At 43.5% G+C, this 18,277-nt stretch overlaps 1 protein-coding gene across 5 annotated transcripts in view; it reads right to left on the bottom strand.

Annotated features, from left to right (window-relative positions):
- Positions 1 to 13,358: 13,358 nt before the first annotated feature.
- Positions 13,359 to 18,277, bottom strand: part of SEPHS1 (selenophosphate synthetase 1) — a 29,367-nt gene continuing 24,448 nt past the window's right edge. For 4 of the 5 annotated variants that reach the window (XM_022580543.3, XM_022580541.2, XM_022580542.3 and 1 more), the window contains 2 exons: positions 16,070 to 16,282; positions 13,359 to 14,271 (listed from right to left, as the gene is read on the bottom strand). In XM_022580543.3, the coding sequence (XP_022436251.1) occupies positions 14,057 to 14,271; positions 16,070 to 16,282 (428 nt within the window). In that variant the 3' untranslated portion in view covers positions 13,359 to 14,056. The remainder of the gene's footprint in view (positions 14,272 to 16,069; positions 16,283 to 18,277) is intronic. The other variant, XM_022580544.3, reaches the window with a different exon arrangement.

Genomic DNA, 18,277 nt, shown 5'->3' with positions numbered 1-18,277 from the left:
ACAGCGTGGGGTCGCTGCCTGCGCACCTTGCTTCTAGCGGATCGCAGAGGTCATCTTTGTCGCACAGAGCAGGAAGCTAGTCCCCAAGGGCTCAGTCACTAGGGTAAGATCGCCCAGGAGGAAATCCAGCCAGAACATAACATGCTTAATGGCATAATTTCCACTCATTTTATGCTGTATGACTGATCCTTCCACTAAACTGCTGAAGGAATAAAAATTCAAATGTTCAGCCCTAGAAGCAACATGTGCTTTCCAAAAGAGACCTTTAATTTAGTGGGAATCCAGTCCGAAATATTAGAAACAGTTTGGTCATTTTAAAAAAGTGTAATAAATGATTCTATGAAATGTCTAAACCACGGCCTAGTATAACATTTTTTATTTTTATTTTTTTGGTGGGCCACGCAGCATGCGGGATATTAATTCCCCGACCGGGGATGGAACCCGTGCCCCCTGCAATGGAAGCGCAGTGGGCCCTAACCACTGGACTGCCAGAGAATTCCCTAATTTTAAATTTAGTAAAGAAACAGAATTTTTTTTTTTTTCCCCAACGGGATGAGTTTGGGGATGAGTGCGTGAAACCATCACCACCATCAAGGACATAAACATCCATCGCCTCTCAGTTTCCTCCCACACTGTTTATCTCATTTGTGTGTGTGTGTGTGCGTGTACGTGTGCGTGTGTGTGTATGTGTGGTAAGAACACAACATAAGATCTACACTTTTAGCAAATTTTAAGTATAGGATGAAGCATTTTTAGCTACAGGCACTATGCTGTATTGCAGATCTCCAGAACTGTTTTCTCTTGCATAACTGAAACTTTGTACCCACCTCTCCATGACTTCCTCCCATATGCCCTGGTAACCATCATACTCCTCTGTGCTTCTATGAGGTTGACTTTTTTTTTTTTTTTTTGAGGTTGACTCCTTTAGATTCTACATAGTGGTATCATGTAGTATTTGTCCTTCTGTGATTAGCTTATTTCACTTAGCATTATGCTGTCAAGGTTCATCCATGTTGTCACAAATGGCAGGATTTTCTTCTTTATTAAGGCTGAATAACATTCCACTGTATGTATATACCCCGTCATCTTTACCCATTCATCCACTGATGGACACTTAGGTTGTTTCCATGATCTTGGCTATTGTAATAATGCTGCAGTGAACATGGGGGTGTATGTATCTCTTTGCGATCCTGATCTCAGTTCATTCGGATAAATACCTGGAACTGGGATTGCCCGATCATATGGTAGTTCTATTTTTAATTTTTTTGAGGTACCTTTATAAGTGTTTTCCATAGTGGCTGTAAGAGCTAGAAATTCTTTCCATAAGATCTCTTTTCCATCTAGTATCTACAGATGGCTGGCTAAGAATGTCCTTGGGGTTTTTTTCTCTCATTTTTTAATTGTTTCTTTATTTTAAAGAGTTGCTTTCAGAACGTCTCACCTCGTAAACATGTTTTGATTTCTTGATGATGCCTTGATACAATGTGGTGGAACTGCCACAGTCAAGGAGAGAAGCAGGACTCAGAATTGCTGTGAGCTGCTGCCTGTTTTCTCCAAGGCAGAAAGGAGAAAGGACTGTCTCTGGGCTTCCACCTCTGGGTTCTTTATTCTCTTTCCATGATTCCTCCTTACCCACACTCCCAGATTCTTTTACTTAACAGGAGGGCCCTGGGCCTTCCCTTATTAGCTCTTAACCTCATTCCCCTCAAACTTCTCATCCCGTGGCTGGAACCTGACCCTGAACTTGTCGACTGGATCTCTAAGGGTTTCCAGGAGATATACTTGTGTTTATCATAGTTTGAAACGAAGTATCTGGCCTTTGATAGGTACACGAAAGAGAATCTGCATCTTTCTGAAACTTTCTGAGAAAAACCCCTGATGGAACGGGAATGGTCAAATAGGTATCTCCTTACTGCCCTCGCGTGGTGAAAAATGGAGACTGCTGGGAGGAGGCAAAAAAAGTAAATATGTCAATTCAGTCTACCTCTACCTGAATTTTTTTTTTTAATTGAACTGTAGTTGATTTACAATATTGTGTTAGTTTCAGGTGTGCAGCAAAGTGATTCAGTCATACATGCATATATATGTATATATAGTCTTTTTCAGATTCTTTTCCATTATAAGTTATTACAAGATTTTGAGTATAGTTCCTTCTGCTATACAGTAGGTCCTTGTTGTCTGTCTATTTTATATATAGTAGTGTCTGTCTGTTAATCCCATACTCATAATTTATCCCCTCTCCCCCTTTAGCAACCATAAGGTTGTTTTCTGTGTCTGTGACTCTTTCTGTTTTGTAGATAAGTTCATTTGTATCATATTTTAGATTCCACATGTGATATCATATATTTGTTTTTCTCCATCTGACTTAGTATGATAATCTCTAGGTCCATCCATGTTGCTGCAAATGGCATTATTTCCTTCTTTTTTATGGCTGAGTAATAGTCCATTGTATATATGTACCACAGCTTCTTTATCCATTTATCTGTTGATGGACATTTAGGTTGCTTTCATGTCTTGGCTATTGTAAATAGTGCTGCTATGAACATTGGGGTACAAGTATCTTTTCGAATTATGGTTTTCTCTGGATATATGCCCAGGAGTGGGATTGCTGGATCATATGGCAACTCTATTTTTAGTTTGCTAAGGAGCCTCCGTACTGTTTTCCATAGAGGCTGCACCAATTTACATTCCCACCAACAGTGCAGGAGGGTTCCCTTTTCTCCACAACCTCTCCAGCATTTATTATTTGTAGGCTTTTTGACGATGGCTGTTCTGAGTGGTGTGAGGTGATTGTAGTTTTGATTTGCATTTCTCTCATAATTAGTGATGACGAGCATCTTTTCATGTGCATGTTGGCCATCTGTATGTCTTCTTTGGGGAAATGTCTATTTAGATCTTCTGCCCGAATTATTTAAAGATTAAGACATTTATCCTTACAGGCCTTGAGAGAAGCCTTGGCTTTCCTGACCAATGAGAAATCGGAATGAAATGAAGTTATCTACACCTGTATTTTTAATGTTACCCTAAAATATCCTCATTTTACAAGTGTGTGAAAATCCCTGCCCTCTCTACCACCAGCCATTTACACAATGGTTGTGTGTAAGTTTATGACTGTTAGAAGAGATGAGGAAATCCCTGAGAACTTCCAGTTGTTATCTGCCTTTTTAAAATTAGAGGCAATGCTGGGTTTAAATTTTCCATCTAAGATTCCATTGGGAATTAAAACAATAAATTGTCCTTTAGGTAAAGAGGCAAATGTTACTAGTTTTTTGTTTTGCTTTGTTTTATCTTTAACGTTACTAGTTTTTTAAAATAGCAATTTGGGGGGTTCCCTGGTGATCTAGTGGTTAGGACTCCGTGCTTTCTCTGTCGTGGCCCACATTCAGTCCCTGGTCGGGGAACTGAGATCCCACAAGCTGTGCAGCAAGGCCGGAAAAAAAAAAAAAAAAAAAAAAAAGGTAATTTGGATCATTTGGAAATTCCGTACGTAAGCATCTTTAGTAATTGTGTTATTAAAATAAAAACAGTTTACAACCATTGAAACAAAACATTAATGGAATGTGGACATTATCACAGGAGTGACGATTTCTTCTTCAGCGTTTGATATTTATTCATTTCTTATTAAATAAAATATTTGTTTTCCCCCCTTCAAGCAATGTACTTGGTTTACCCAAATATTGAAAGTAACCTTGAAGACAAATGTTGAAACGTAACAGTTTTCAAAATCATCTAAGGAATAGTTTTTCCCAATGTGTAAGATGTTTAAGGAAATGATTTTTTAGATAATAGCCATATATTTGAGCAGCTAAGAAAAATTAGGGGAATTCCCTGGTGAGGCAGTGGTTAAGAATCCGCCTGCCAATGCAGGGGACACGGGTTCGAGCCCTGGCCTAGGAAGATTGCACATGCTGCGGAGCAACTAAGCCCGTGTGCTACAACTACTGAAGGCTGCACGCCTAGAGCCCGTGCTCCGCAACAAGAAAAGCCACGGCAATGAGAAGCCCACGCAAGGGAGAGTAGCCCCCACTCGCCACAACTAGAGAAAGCCTGCGCACAGCAACAAAGACCCAACAAAGCCAAAAATAAATAAATAAAGTGAATAAATTTATTAAAAAAAAAATTAGGACCTAGGAAAACCTTGGATTAAATTGTTCAAGTGTTGTGCACACTAAGAAAATTTCATTATATGAATGAGAAAATGTAATCAATTCCAGATTGAAAAATGCCATTTCCTTTTGAGAAAAATAGATATGACTATAGGCCACGTTATTTGGTAGCGAGTTGTTTTTTTTTATTTTATTTTATTGGCGTATAGTTGATTTGCAATGTTATGTTAGTTTCAGGTGTACAGCAAAGTGATTCAGTTATACATATACATATATTCATTCTTTTTCAGATTCTTTTCTCATATAGGTTATCACAGAATAATGAGTAGAGTTTCTTGTGCTATACAGTAGGCCCTTGTTGGTTATCTATCTTATAAACAGTAGTGTATATATGTTAATCCCAAGTTCCTGATTTATCCCTCCCCCTTGGTAACCAGAAGCTTGTTTTCGATATCTGTAAGTCTGTTTCTGTTTTGAAAATAAGTTCATTTGTATCATTTTTTAAAATCAGATTCCGCATGTGAGTGATGTCATACGGTATTTGTCTTTCTCTGTCTTACTTCACTTAGTATGATGATCTCTAATTCTCCATCCGTGCTGCTGCAAATGGCATTATTTAGTTCTTTTTTAGGGCTGAGTAAGTGAGCTTTAAAGTGCACTTAAGGAGTTCCCTGGTGGCCTAGGATTCCGGCCTTTCACTGCTGCGGCCGGGGTTCAATCCCTGGTCGGGGAATCCGCAAGCCAAAAAAAACACACCAGAAGCCAGCACACTTGCCATCTACCTGCAGCTCTGCTGTTGAAGGACCATTCAGTGCTCCCAGCAAAAGCCAGCCCTTCCCTTGTGCATCCCTTGTCTTGATGTTTCTCCTCCTCTCCTTCCCCATCTTGTTGGGTCCTTCCCCCATCAGCATACAACATCCTCTTTCCCCCCCTATTTTATAAAAGCTCCCGTTGGCCTCACCTCTCCTTCCAGCTGTCACTCACACTTCTCTATCTTTTTGCAGCAAAGCTTGAGAAAATTGTATAAATTCAGTGTCTTCAATTTTTCTCATCTCATTTTCTTTGGAAGCCAGTCAATCTTTTAGCCTCATTTCACTGAAACTGCTCTTGTCAGGTTCACCAGTAATCACGAGCTCTTTGAGCATCCAATGGTCAATTCTCATTTCGAAACTTACTGGACGCCTGAGCAGCTTCGGACCCAGTGAAGGGGCCACTTCCTGCTCTTTCTCAGCCTCCTCTGCTGGTTCTTCCTCATTCCCTGGGCTCCCAATTCAGTCCTTTTGTTGCAGGAAGGGGGACCCCTTTCAGGGCCCGAGAGTGGGCTCTTGTTTAATGCTTGGAAATGAACTGCCCGAGGAGACACACGTGCTGACAAAGCAAGAGACTTTATTGGGAAGGGGCGCCCGGGCGGAAAGCAGGAGGGTGAGGGAACCCAGGAGTACTGCTCTGCCACGTGGCTCGCAGCCTCAGGTTTTATGGTGATGGGGTTAGTTTCCCAGTTGTCTCTGGCCCATCATCTTGCTTAACCCGTAGTCTGCCTCAGGGCCCTTCTGGTGGCTCGCGCAGCTCTTAGCCAAGATGGATTCTAGCGCGAGGGTTTGTGGGAGGTTAGCGGGACATATTGTCTCCCCCCTCCTCCTTTTTCCCCACCCGAATTCTTCTGGGTTAGTTTTACAAGATATACTATGGGCTGGGGCCTCCTCCCTCCTTGTGGCTCCTCTCGAATGCTTCTGGGTTAGTTTTACAAGACATACTATGGGCTGGGGTCTCCTCCCTCCTTGTGGCCCCTCCCGAATACTTCTGGGTTAGTTTTACAAGACAAACTGTGGGCTGGGGTCTCCTCCCTCCTTGTGGCCCCTCCCGAATACTTCTGGGTTAGTTTTACAAGACATACTGTGGGCTGGGGTCTCCTCCCTCCTTGTGGCCCCTCCCGAATGCTTCTGGGTTAGTTTTACAAGACATACTGTGGGCTGGGGCCTCCTCCCTCCTTGTGGCCCCTCCCGAATGCTTCTGGGTTAGTTTTACAAGACATACTGTGGGCTGGGGCCTCCTCCCTCCTTGTGGCCCCTCCCGAATACTTCTGGGTTAGTTTTACAAGACATACTGTGGGCTGGGGCCTCCTCCCTCCTTGGGGCCCCTCCCGAATGCTTCTGGGTTAGTTTTACAAGACATACTATGGGCTGGGGTCTCCTCCCTCCTTGTGGCCCCTCCCGAATGCTTCTGGGTTAGTTTTACAAGACATACTATAGGCTGGGGTCTCCTCCCTCCTTGTGGCCCCTCCCGAATTCTCCCGGTTAGTTTTCAGCGGCAGCACCATGTTCTTTATCGGGACCTCCTGATGTGAGACAGCTCAGGCCAGCGGTTATCATCGTGCCTGGCCCAGGCGGGTGGTTTCGGTCAATGGTTGCTTAACACTTTGACATCTGTCTTCTATAAACTCTAGTTCCCTCGGTAATCTCCGGCCTCATGATGTTAAGTTCCTTCTGTAAACTGGTGATCCCTAAATTTATATCTCTGGTCTGGACTCTCCAATAAATTCCCAACCCTGTGTATCCAACTGCCTACTTCACATCGTCACTAGAGTTTCGAACAGACGTCTCAGAACAGAATTTCTGACCTTCCCTCACAGCGGAGGCCCCTCCAGAAGATCTGTCCATGTCCTACCCCTGGAAAGGGTCATTGTGACCTTGTTTGGAAAAAGGGTCTTTGCAGATGTCGACTGAAACGAAAATACATAGGAGAATTATGTTTTATTCGGCGGACTTGCTGGCCATAAGCCCAGGAGAGAGATAGCCTCTCAGAGAGGTCTGAGCGACTGTAAAGGAGGAGGGGCCAGGATATAGAGAAGTTTTTGCCAAAAGAAAACCAAAACCAAACCAAAACCAAACCCAGGTAGTTGGAACGTCAAAAGACTACCGTTAGTTACAGAAAAACGAGCTGGCCCAAGTTAATGAATTTAGTACTTTTCTTTTGTATGGGACAATGCAAGAGTCTGGGCTCCTTGAAATCATTCCCCTGATGTGCACCTAACTATCTAGGGCTGGTATCCCGTGTTTTCTCCACCCTGAGTCCCCTCAGGGCGCACAGTCTGGGGCGGCTGCAGTGACTGCTGGAAGATGGCCAGAACATCCTTTGTTTCCTGATATGGAAGGTGACATTTTTTTGTCCACACAGATGTGATTAAGGATGTAGCCGTGAGCTTATCCTGGGTGAGCCCTAAACCCAAGGAAGAATCTCTCCAGGTGACTTTGACATACCACTACCCTCACTCCCATCCCATTGAGAACCACTGATTTCTGGCGTTTTTGTGGTGAAGGTAGGGTAGGGAGGAAGGAAACAAGAAAAAAAAATCACGCACATGCACACACACACAGCACTCATTTCCATTCCTTTAGCTCTGACTTATAATTTCTGCATCTGTCCCATAAAGATCATGGTCTTCTCTTATGAAAATAATTTAAGTAAAACAGCATAAAGATATTTCTAAGGGCACAAATATAATTAAGCTGTGTGTTGAAGTTATAATACAAACCTCCTATAAATCATTTCCAGACAAAGAGATGCAGGTTTATTTTCTCCAAGCCCATTTCTGGTGTCAGCCATAATTAAAACAAGTCTGAAGAGTTGAGAAAATGTGTGGTGGCAGAGAGGTTTTTAATCTTTCAGGAGGAACTAGAAACTAAAGGCTATATATGTACAAATTCAGCAGAAAATGAAAGGATAAAATTATCACTTTATGGAATTGTTAGGATTGAAAAATGTCAAGAGGACTAGGGTAAATTGTCCAACATGAAATGAAGGTAAATCAACCAACACAAATTCACACACTTCTTGGGTACCGAATTTGTGCAGGGCTGTCTACAAAGTACAGGGGGAAATAGAGAGGGATGCGGGTAAGCATTCACGTTAGCAGAGGGTTCACAGTCTAGTTAAAGAGGAAGACAGTAAGTACCTGGCAAGGGCTTCAGGATCTATACAAGGCATTTCTCCACGGGGAGTACATGCAGCCAGAGGGGACAGGGGACAGGGAGAGAAGTTGGTACCAGAGACCCTGGGAGCTGGTGGGTCAGAGGGAAACACTATAAACCAGGGGAGGGAAAGATCCTTAGAAGATGTGTCAAGTCCAGAATTTCTCTGCTGTTTTACAATTCAAGAATTTGGGGATTGGCTGTTTCTCTAAAGTGCCGCTTATAGCCTGCTGGTTTATCCTTGCACGTCAGAAAAGCAGACCACGCCGCAGGGTACCTGTAGGCCCAGGCTTGCCAGGCGCCCAGGGCTCAACAGTGAGTGATGACGAAATCTTCCTCCCAGCCGGCCCTACTTGGCAGGGCCACGCAAGCAATGCTTGTTAATTGATTTTCAGTGAGTGCCCTACGCACGGACCTTCAAGTGTCGAGCGTTCCCAGATGACAACGTGCGTTTTCATGTCCAATCACGTGGGTTAGTTCACGTGTCCGGCATACACTGTCACGCGCGTGCGTCCTCTACAAGTGGTTGTGCTTTTGTGTACTTTACAGTACTGTAGTACAGTATCTTTATTTCAAGCTAGATCTGCGAGAGGACAACCTCATTGAACTCCTTGCTGTGCAACACGAGCTTACTAATGAAGATCTGATGGAATCTGCCTCCAGAGAAAGGGCGAAGAGAGGCGAGAGGAAGAAGTAAACTGAAAAACTGAAGAGATTCACGACGCAGGAGACGGCAAGGGGATTTTCTGTATTTGAGGAGGCACTGTGAGTTTCTGAGGCACGGGACCTGAACGTAGACTGGTAGACGCAGGTTGCAGCAGCCATTCAGAATGCAATCCAGTGCTACCGTGTCATCTCTGATGAGAAAAAAAGAGCTACTACACAGACATCACACTGGATCGTTTTTCAAGAGGGTAGGTAGACTTGAATTCAGCAAGGAACCAGAACCTCTGCCATCCACGTCAGGCGTGCGTGAAGTTGCAGCTGGCCCTCTGTCTCCTATCGGTGACGATCCTTCAGCTCTACCGTCGCCCACCTCCTCTCCCTCCTCCAGTCGGTAACTCTTCTTACCCGTTCACTCGATGCCAGCCCCTGGATGCCAGCTGTTGTGCTGTACTACTGTCCTTTTCAAGGTACTGTACCGTAAGATTAAAAATATTTTATTTTTTTTAAATTTTTATTTATTTATTTTTTTTTTTTGCGGTACGCGGGCCTCTCACTGCTGTGGCCTCGCCCGTTGCGGAGCACAGGCTCCGGACGCGCAGGCTCAGCGGCCATGGCTCACGGGCCCAGCCGCTCCGCGGCATGTGGGATCTTCCCGGACCGGGGCACGAACCCGTGTCCCCTGCATCGGCAGACGGACTCTCAGCCACTGCGCCACCTGGGAAGCCTGTTTGTTTTTTATGTATTATTTGTATGAGACTATTCTAAACCTATTACAGTACAGTACTATATAGCTGATTGTGTTAGTTGGGTACCGAGGCTAACTTTGTCGGACTTATGAACAAATTGGACTTACGAATGTGCTCCTGGAACGGAACTTAAGTACTGTGTTTGAGCCAACACTTGTCGCCTCGAACAGGAGTGAACATTTAGGTTTTCAGCATTTCAAGGATTAGTGTTCAACAAAACTGAAGGTGAGTGAACTGGAGACATTTAGAAACATCTTCAATATTTGTTTCAATGCCTGAGTATCCTACAGCCATACAAGTGGATACTACATGAGGGTTGAAGTGATCGGGGATAGTTCTGGCATTAAACATGATAAGAAATTAGGTCCAGGGTATATTAAGTGAAAAGAAACATGTTGCACAACAATATATCTAATATATGCCAATTTAAAAAAATCTCCATTACCCGTTTGGCATTTCTCTTAGTTTTGTTCACCTCCATTATTTCAGACTCTGGAAATTCTCTTTCATTCTTTCCTTAAAATATAAAAACTGCCATGAAAACACTATGGCCAGAGGCAAGGCAGTCTGCCCAGCCGAGGACAGTGTGTACCTGCTAGGACAGTGTGACGTCCTTCACCTGCCACTTAGTGTCACCGTGTCTGCAGTCTACCTATATGAGTGGCTTGGTCACCACCAAGCCAGACTGTGTATGTATATATGTATGAATGTGTGCCTGCTTGTGTTATACATGGAGAGAAAGCGAGTGTGGTAAAATGTCAACAACTTCACATTTCTAGGAGTGTCCATTCTATTTCTTCAACTTTTCCATGTTTAATTTTTTTCAAAATAAAAAGCTGGGGAAAAGAAATAAATGTTCCCTGGACTTGAAGCACCACCCCAAAACTTCTTAATGTAGGTAGACTTACTAGACCGATTTCCCTGGCATAAGGTGGCCATGGCCACTTACTTTTATAACTTATTATTTTTAATTTTTTTACCTTTTTTTTTTGGCCGTGCTGCATGGCTTGAGGGATCTTAGTTCCCTGACCAGGGATCAAGCCCGTGTCCCCTGCAGTGGAAGCGTGGAGTCTTAGCCACTGGACCGCCAGGGAAGTCCCCCCAGCAATTCTTGAACGTGTCTAGACACCTGTGAACTCCCCATCTTACTGATGGTTTCACTGAAGGCCAGACAATCCACCAACTCCGAGTCTTTCAAGACACGGAGACTAAACCAGAGGCAAAATGACATTCTGATGCTCCACTTTTAAGACTAGGGCTTTGTGGGTTTTCCTGGTGGACCCTGGCATGATTAATAATTCCGTGGTTCACTGTGGATCTTTAATGAGAAAAGGTACAAATTACCGTTCAAAGTAAATTATATTGTCTACACAGCCATTCCCTAATAGAGGAAAAGGGTGAGTTGGTGTGGAAATGAGCAGCTCAGGGAGATATATACACACTTACACACACACACACGTGCGCACGCGACAGTTAAGTATCTGAAGCATCAATATCTATGCTTGCTTTATTCCTTCTAAAATTTAAGAATAGTCTAGTATAGCTATTCTGTTCTTTCTTTACAGAATAACACTGTAAAATTTAGAATTCAGATTAACTCTTTCAAGGGCAATGCTAAATTCAGGCCGGAAACTGCTGGCTTATACATCTACAATCAGAATGATTTTGAAACACTCGCATTTATAAGGCATGCAGAATTTGGAAACTACAATATACTAAGTTATTTAAAAGGCACGCAGAATTTGGAAACTACATAAGGCATGCAGAATTTGGAAACTACAATATACGAAGGCATGCAGAATTTGGAAGGCATGCAGAATTTGGAAACTACAATATACTAAGGCATGCAGACTTTGGAAACTACATCATAAGGCATGTAGAATTTGGAAACTACAATATACTAAGTTATTTAAAAATACTGAGCCCCAAAGTACATATTGCTTAACACAGTCTTTGTTTCTTTTCCTGGACTGAATCACAATAAATCGTTCAACACAGCCTGTGCAATTAACAGACCCAGCTTTGATACTCACTGGCAAATGACTCGTCTCCTGAAAGAATTACTGAGCTCCCCAGGGTCCAGGCTCTGTAGGCTGTCCTCACCAATGCCGTGCATTCTAACAAACTGTATCTTTGGATGCCAAAACATCATAGGGTTGAAAGGCAATAAATCTCTATACCGAGATGAACACGCCTCAGTGTGAAGTTTTAAAGTGCTACCAGAAAGTCAAATAATTGCCTATTTATTAACTGTTCACCGAATTTTAAAATAGTCTCCATAGATTTTGCCAAGAACTCAAATACTCAGTGACAATCACTTGATTCTTCAAAAAACGTGCAAGATAACTTGGGGGGGGGCGGTTTCTTTGTTTTGTTGGACCCAGATGTCAATAAACAGAATGATCAAGACTTGAAAATTCCCGGAAAACCTTGTGGTAAAAGCAAGGTCTCTCCCTCCCTCGGTGCCTCTGCAACGAGTGTGCCTAGCCACACAGGGCGCTCACTTAAGCAGGCTTCCCTAGTCCGCCCCCCCCCCCGAATTCTGATGCTGTTAGCCTGCGGTGGGCCCAACAGTTTGACTGGGACAAGCATCCCCAGGTGATTCTGATGCAGGTGTGACGTGGACTCGCTAAGAAACACCCCTTTAAAGCCCCGTTCTTCCAACTCGATTACACGGACTTCTAAGTACCCAGCATTTTCTTTATAAACATGAATCTTCACGAAGATGATTTCCTCAAGTGCATCATTCAACTGGCTCACTTCCTCTCAGCAGACCTGCCACCAAGGAAACCATCAGCATTCAAGACATGATCAACATTGAAAGTAGTTCAGATTTAGCCGTCACGCCTGTATTTAAAGAAAGAAAGAAAGAAAAAAAGCTCAACAGTATGTTTCTCTTACTCAGGTTTCCAACACATTTTATTTTGCAGACCACCTGCTTGTAGCTTTTGAGGACCAACATGGGTTTCAATTCCTATAAAACGTCCAATTAATTTCAGTTCTGCGGCAGCCCCTCGGTCCCGCGCACCGAACTTATGGCTTGAGTTTCCAGTAACACGTGCGAAGAGGCTGCGCTTTGGCCCCTGAAGAAGGACGCGTCCAGGGTGGAGCCTCTTCCAGGGCTTCGCCTCCCAGGTGGTGGTTTCCTTTGGCAAGATGTCTGGCTGTTCTCTGGGCTTCGGCGCCTGCAGGCAGGAAGTGCTCAGAAGCTTCCAGCGCAGACGCGTGAGGCATCAGTGCACTTGTGCTTGAGGACAGGAGGCCCCTCCTACTCATTCCGTAGGGGAAAGTATACGGAAGCCTCTGTTTTTAAGTTAACACCGATAAACACCTTTTTAGATTGCCTATTTGTTCTAGAACTACAAAATTTACCTCAAGAAAATATAGGTCCCGTGAAAGACTTAAAAGTTTTATAAAACTAAAATCTAGTTTTCCCCCAATAAACGGTATTTTAGCCAAAGTCCTCCCGATGCTTCTAAAATAATACTAAAAGGGGCATCTGGTTATACAAGAGCAATGACAAAAGTTAAATATTTATTTGAATAACAAGTTGGACGTCCGAGCCGCACAGCTGGCGATACGCGTTTCCACACAGATCACAGGAAGCGTGCACGGAAAAGTACTGGCGCAAAGGACAAAATAACGCTAAGGATCAGGCTAAACAGCTGCCGATTTTAAGAAATCAAAGGCCTGAAATCACCGTACAAAATATAAAAGGGATTAAACGCTGCTATCCACAGAACGGTCTTTATTTTTGATCATATTTAAAAATTATTTGTGTAGCTAATTATATGTTGACTTGTAAATGAGTATTATACATGAACCCCCTTTCGGAGGGCAATTCCTTGCTGCGCTATCGAACATCTAATTACATTGCAGAAAGTGTCCTTTTTTGCTATTGATAAAGAAAACAGTTAATATTACTGTAAGTATTTAGGAAGGCTACAAAAAAAAAGAAGGAACATTTTTTTTTTGTCTTCAAAGTGCTTCCCATGCAGAGTTAAGCACTTGCCTGGTTTAACTGAATGCACTCTTGGGTCAAAGAGATGCTATGGAATTAGAAGACTCAAAGGACTCATGCAACCCTCTCGCTACTGGGATACCATTTTGTCACTCACTCACCAATTCTGTCTTTCCAGAATACCATTCCAGACACTTCAAAAAGGGTCACACTGATAATGATAAATATACACAAAATGAAAAGACACAAACTGCTATTTGACACTACAATGGGTAATGTCTGTGCTACGTGAAAGCACCTTTAAAAAGAGCCTACTCGGCAAGAGATAAGTGTCTAAAGATTCAAAATGAATCAACAGTATTGGATAACAATATAATTCTCAACTCAGAAGCTGCCTCAAGATTAGGTGCATCTTCAGTTAATGTAACGGGAAAAAAAGGCAATGGATTTTATTTGATTAATTGCATCCACTCACAAATCGACCTAAGGTCACCAGATGTGTAGACACAATGAGATTTTTTTCATTGTTGTTTATAGTCTTTAATTGAAATGATGATAAAGGAAATAGAGCTATTTAAAAACAAAACCACACAGCTGCCTCGGCCTAGATTAAGAGGTGGCACCAGGTGTGGGGTTCACATTCTGGGTGGCCACCTGTGGCGCGACCTCGATGATCCGGGGTTTGTCGATGATCCTGGCCGTGCGGTTACCCTTCTCCACGATCCCAATAATCCATGCTTGGTGGCCTTCACCGTATTTGGGGGACTTTATCTCTGCGCAGAACCGAGCTGCTTGCTCACGCGGTAAACAGATGAGAAGGCCTCCTGGCAAAGGGAAAAAAAAGAAAAAAGGATGACCGTTAACTGTGATGCTGTGTCTGCAGTCTCCCTGCCACCATCTCTCTAGAAAATGTCCGCACTGAGCTACGTTCTACGAAGAAGCCGGCTGCACTGCCTTCGCCTCTTCCACACTGCGGAGTCATTAAGCAGCTCCTTGGTCAGCTCCTACTGTATTTCAAAACACACATGACAGAATTTAAATCATGAAAACGCCCCACCTGAGAATCGTCTGACGCTGTGGAGGTAGCAGTGAGGTGTTTGAGGCTCAGTAATATACGTGGAGGCTATCTTTTCCAGGCTGCGCTGAAAGGATTATTTAAAAACGAAAGAGAACTTCTCCTTTTCTATTTGATTCTCTACATGGAGTCCTCATTTTACAAAAAAAAAAAAAAGGCTTTTGGTATATATATACTTTTTAAGTTTAAAAATTAAGGTCAGGAAGAAAGTGTGCGTGCCCCAAAGTATCTGGGTTCTGTCACTGGTTCTGTCATTATCTTCAAAATGGAAAAAATATAAGATATATGAAAAGAAATCTTCATTGGTACTTGAGTAGCCAGGCCAGAATATTTCATACACTTGTAAGTAGAAGAAACACAAATCAGGAAAAAGTATATACTACACTTTTACAAAAAAAGGAGAAACTTCTCATATTCGAAAAAGAGACAGGTTGCATTAGTTGGGAATATTCGTTGGTTTATTCCAACTGATTCCATGCCCTCCAGGCGGCAGGAGCTGTTCTACTAGCAGTTCAGTTGCCCTCCTGGAGCTTATTTCTAGGAAATGGATTTCGTATCTATTTCGAGGCCAGGAAGTGGAAGGATCCTCTCTACTGCCATGAGAGGCCCACCAGAGACCCCAGGCCCCCCTAAAGGGCTGGTGCGTGGGTGGGGCTTTGTGGTCTTGGCCTCTGGGGGTCATAATTTCTCACGACCAGGCCCACCCCAGACTGACTTAATTAGGTTTCCTAGTGGTCCAGTCTAGGCATGGGTATTTTTCTTAATGCCCAGGTGATTCAACTGTTTTACCAGGGTAGGGAAACTACTGAGTTATAGAACAAATAAAATAAGAAGTAAAAGAAACTAGGGGGAGAAACGAGGGTTGGGGTGCGGGGGGGGGGACTGAAAAGATGAAACAGAGATCCAGGTAACAAGAAGAAAAAAACGGGACTTTGGGGCTTCCCTGGTGGCGCAGTGGTTGAGAGTCCGCCTGCCGACGCAGGGGACACGGGTTCGTGCCCCGGTTCGGGAAGATCCCACATGCCGCGGAGCGGCTGGGCCCGTGAGCCATGGCCGCTGAGCCTGCGCGTCTGGAGCCTGTGCTCCGCAACGGGAGAGGCCACAACAGTGAGAGGCCCGCGTACCACCAAAAAAAGAAAAAAAAAAAAAAGGGTACTTTGGAGACATAGTATACTATTTCATCTCACAACAGCAATTTTAGACTTATTTTTGCAAGGAAAAAATACAGCCTCTTCAATGTAACCTATGGATACATGGGTTATTTAATATGCTGAGTTGTCAATGGAAACTGAATGATGACCTATTTTCCCCATAACCGCCCTCCCTCCCTCCCATCCCATCACCAAACACACAAACACTGGACTGAAAATGACACTGCTCATCACAGGCAGGACGGCAGGAGACGCTGCAGGGGGCTGAGAACCCTTGCAGCCAAAACCTCATGTGGGGTTGGGGGGTGTCCAGCTCCTGGACCTGGCTTCCTCCTCCTCGGGGACATCCCACTGGCCTCCCTGCTTAACCCTCAACCCGGCCTGTGGCCCTGGTACCTGATGTCTCTGGGCAGGTCCCGTGCATGAGGCCAAACATGTTCCCGCAGGCCTTGCTCACGGCTGCCATCTTGGCCAGGACTGGGAGGTTGTGAATCACAAAGGACACCTCATTCCTCTGCTGCTTGGCCAGGTTCTGTGCGTGGCCCAGGATCCCGAAGCCCGTGATGTCGGTGGCCGCGTGGGCATTGAACGTGTGCATGAGTCCCGCCGCTGCCAGAGGACAGAGGAGCCTTTATCATCTGGTGTCGTGAATGGAGACCCAGAGAAAACACCCTTCCTCAACTCAAAATCTTACATATGCTTTGATCTCAAAACTCCTAATTGGTTGGCAACACCATACGATGGAAGTGAAATCAACAAAACCTGGAGTGGAATTCTGAAAGTTGGTTTCCTAGTTCAGTTTGAACCGCTCAGAACAGCAGCTTCAACCAACATTAAATGCCAGTAAACTAAAATATCTGTAGAGAGGAAACGCTATCTCAACAAAAGGTAAACCTGTCTAAACTCTCCTAAAATCAAAGAACAAGATCTTTTAAGACTGTCTGACCTAAATTCAAGGTACTTTCCTGATGTCTAAAAGGTTAATCTCTTTTATTTTTTAATTAAAAGCAATAAAACACTTTATCTTTTGGAGTAGTCTTAGGGTTAGAGAAAATTGAGCAGAAGTGCAGGAAGTTGCCGTACGGTGCCCCCCAACCCCATTTCTCCTGCATTGACACCCAGCATCAGTGTGGTGCTGTGATGAATCGGTATTGATACGTCATTACTAACTCCAGTTCAGTTTACACTGGGGTTCACTTGATGTTGTAGAGTCTATGGGTGTCGGCAAATGTATGATCACGTGTATCCATCATTAGAGTATCATACAGAGTACTTTCACTTCCCTAGAAATTCCGTGTTCCACCTTTTCACCCATTCCTCCAACCCCTGGAAACCACGGATCTTTTTACTGTCTCCATAGTTTTGCCTTTTCCAGAACGTCAGAGAGTTGGAATCACTATATTTGGTCTTTTCGGATTGATTTCTTTCACTTTAGTAACATGTACTTCAGGTTTCTCCGTATCTTCTCATGGCTTGATAGCTCACTTCTTTTTAGCACTGAACACCACCACCGTCTGGATGGACCAGTTTATTTATCTGTTCACCACCTACTGAAGGACTTGTTGGTTGCTTCCAAGTTTTGGCAATTATAAATAAAACTGCAACAGACATCCATGTGCAGGTTTTTGGGTGGACAGAAGTGTTCAATTCATTTGGGTAAACACCAAGGAGCACAACTGCTGGATCTTATTAGTAGATTTAGTTTTGTAAGAAACTGCCAACCTCTCTTCCAAAGTGGCTGAACCATTCTGCATCCCCGCCAGCAATCAATGAGCTGTTATTGTTCCACATACTCACCAGCATTTGGTGTTCTGGATTTTAGCCATTCTAGTAGACGTGGGGTAGTACCTTGTTTTAATTTGTAATTCCCTAGTGACGTATGATGTGGAGCATCTTTTCCTATGATTATTTGCCATCTGTGTACCTTCTCTGGTGAGGTGTCTGTTCAGATCTTTGGCCCGTTTTTTGATTGGATTTTCTTATTGTTGGGTCTTGAGAGTTCGTTGTATATTCTGGATTATCAGTCCTTCATCAGACGTGTTTTGTGAAGATTTAGATTTTCTCCTAGTCTGTGGCTTGTCTTTTCATCCTCTCTCTCTTTCACCGAGAAGTTTTTTTATATTAATGAAGTCCAACTTGTCAATTTTTTCTTTTATGGATACTGCTTCTGGTGTTATCTCAGTAGTCATCACCAAATTCAAGGTCACCTAAATTTTCTTCTAAGTTATCTTCTAGGAGTTTAACAGTCTTGCATTTTACATTTAGGTCTACAATCCATTTTGAGTTAATTTTTATGAAGGGTTTAAGACCTGTGTCTAGATTCGTTTTTTGCCTGTGGATGTGCAGTTTTTCCAGCACCATCTGTTGAAAAGATTATCCTTTCTCCATTAAATTACCTTTGCTCCTTTGTCATAGAGCAGTTCAACTATACTTAAGCGGGCCTACTTCTGGGCTCTCTATCCTGTCCCATTGATCTATCTGTCTCTTTTTTCACTAACGCCATACTGTCTTGATGTCTGCAGCTTTATATGAAGTCTTGAAGTTGGGAAGTGTCAGTCCTCCAACCTGCTCTTCTTCAACACGGTGTTGGCTGTTCTGGGTCCG

This window comes from Delphinapterus leucas, chromosome 2, assembly GCF_059928025.1.
Source record: "Delphinapterus leucas isolate spDelLeu-1000000601 "Yukka" chromosome 2, BTC_Dleu_Yukka2, whole genome shotgun sequence".
Lineage (NCBI taxonomy): Eukaryota > Metazoa > Chordata > Mammalia > Artiodactyla > Monodontidae > Delphinapterus > Delphinapterus leucas.
Note: the sequence above shows the minus strand (reverse complement) of the source record. Positions and strands in the feature narration are given on the sequence as shown.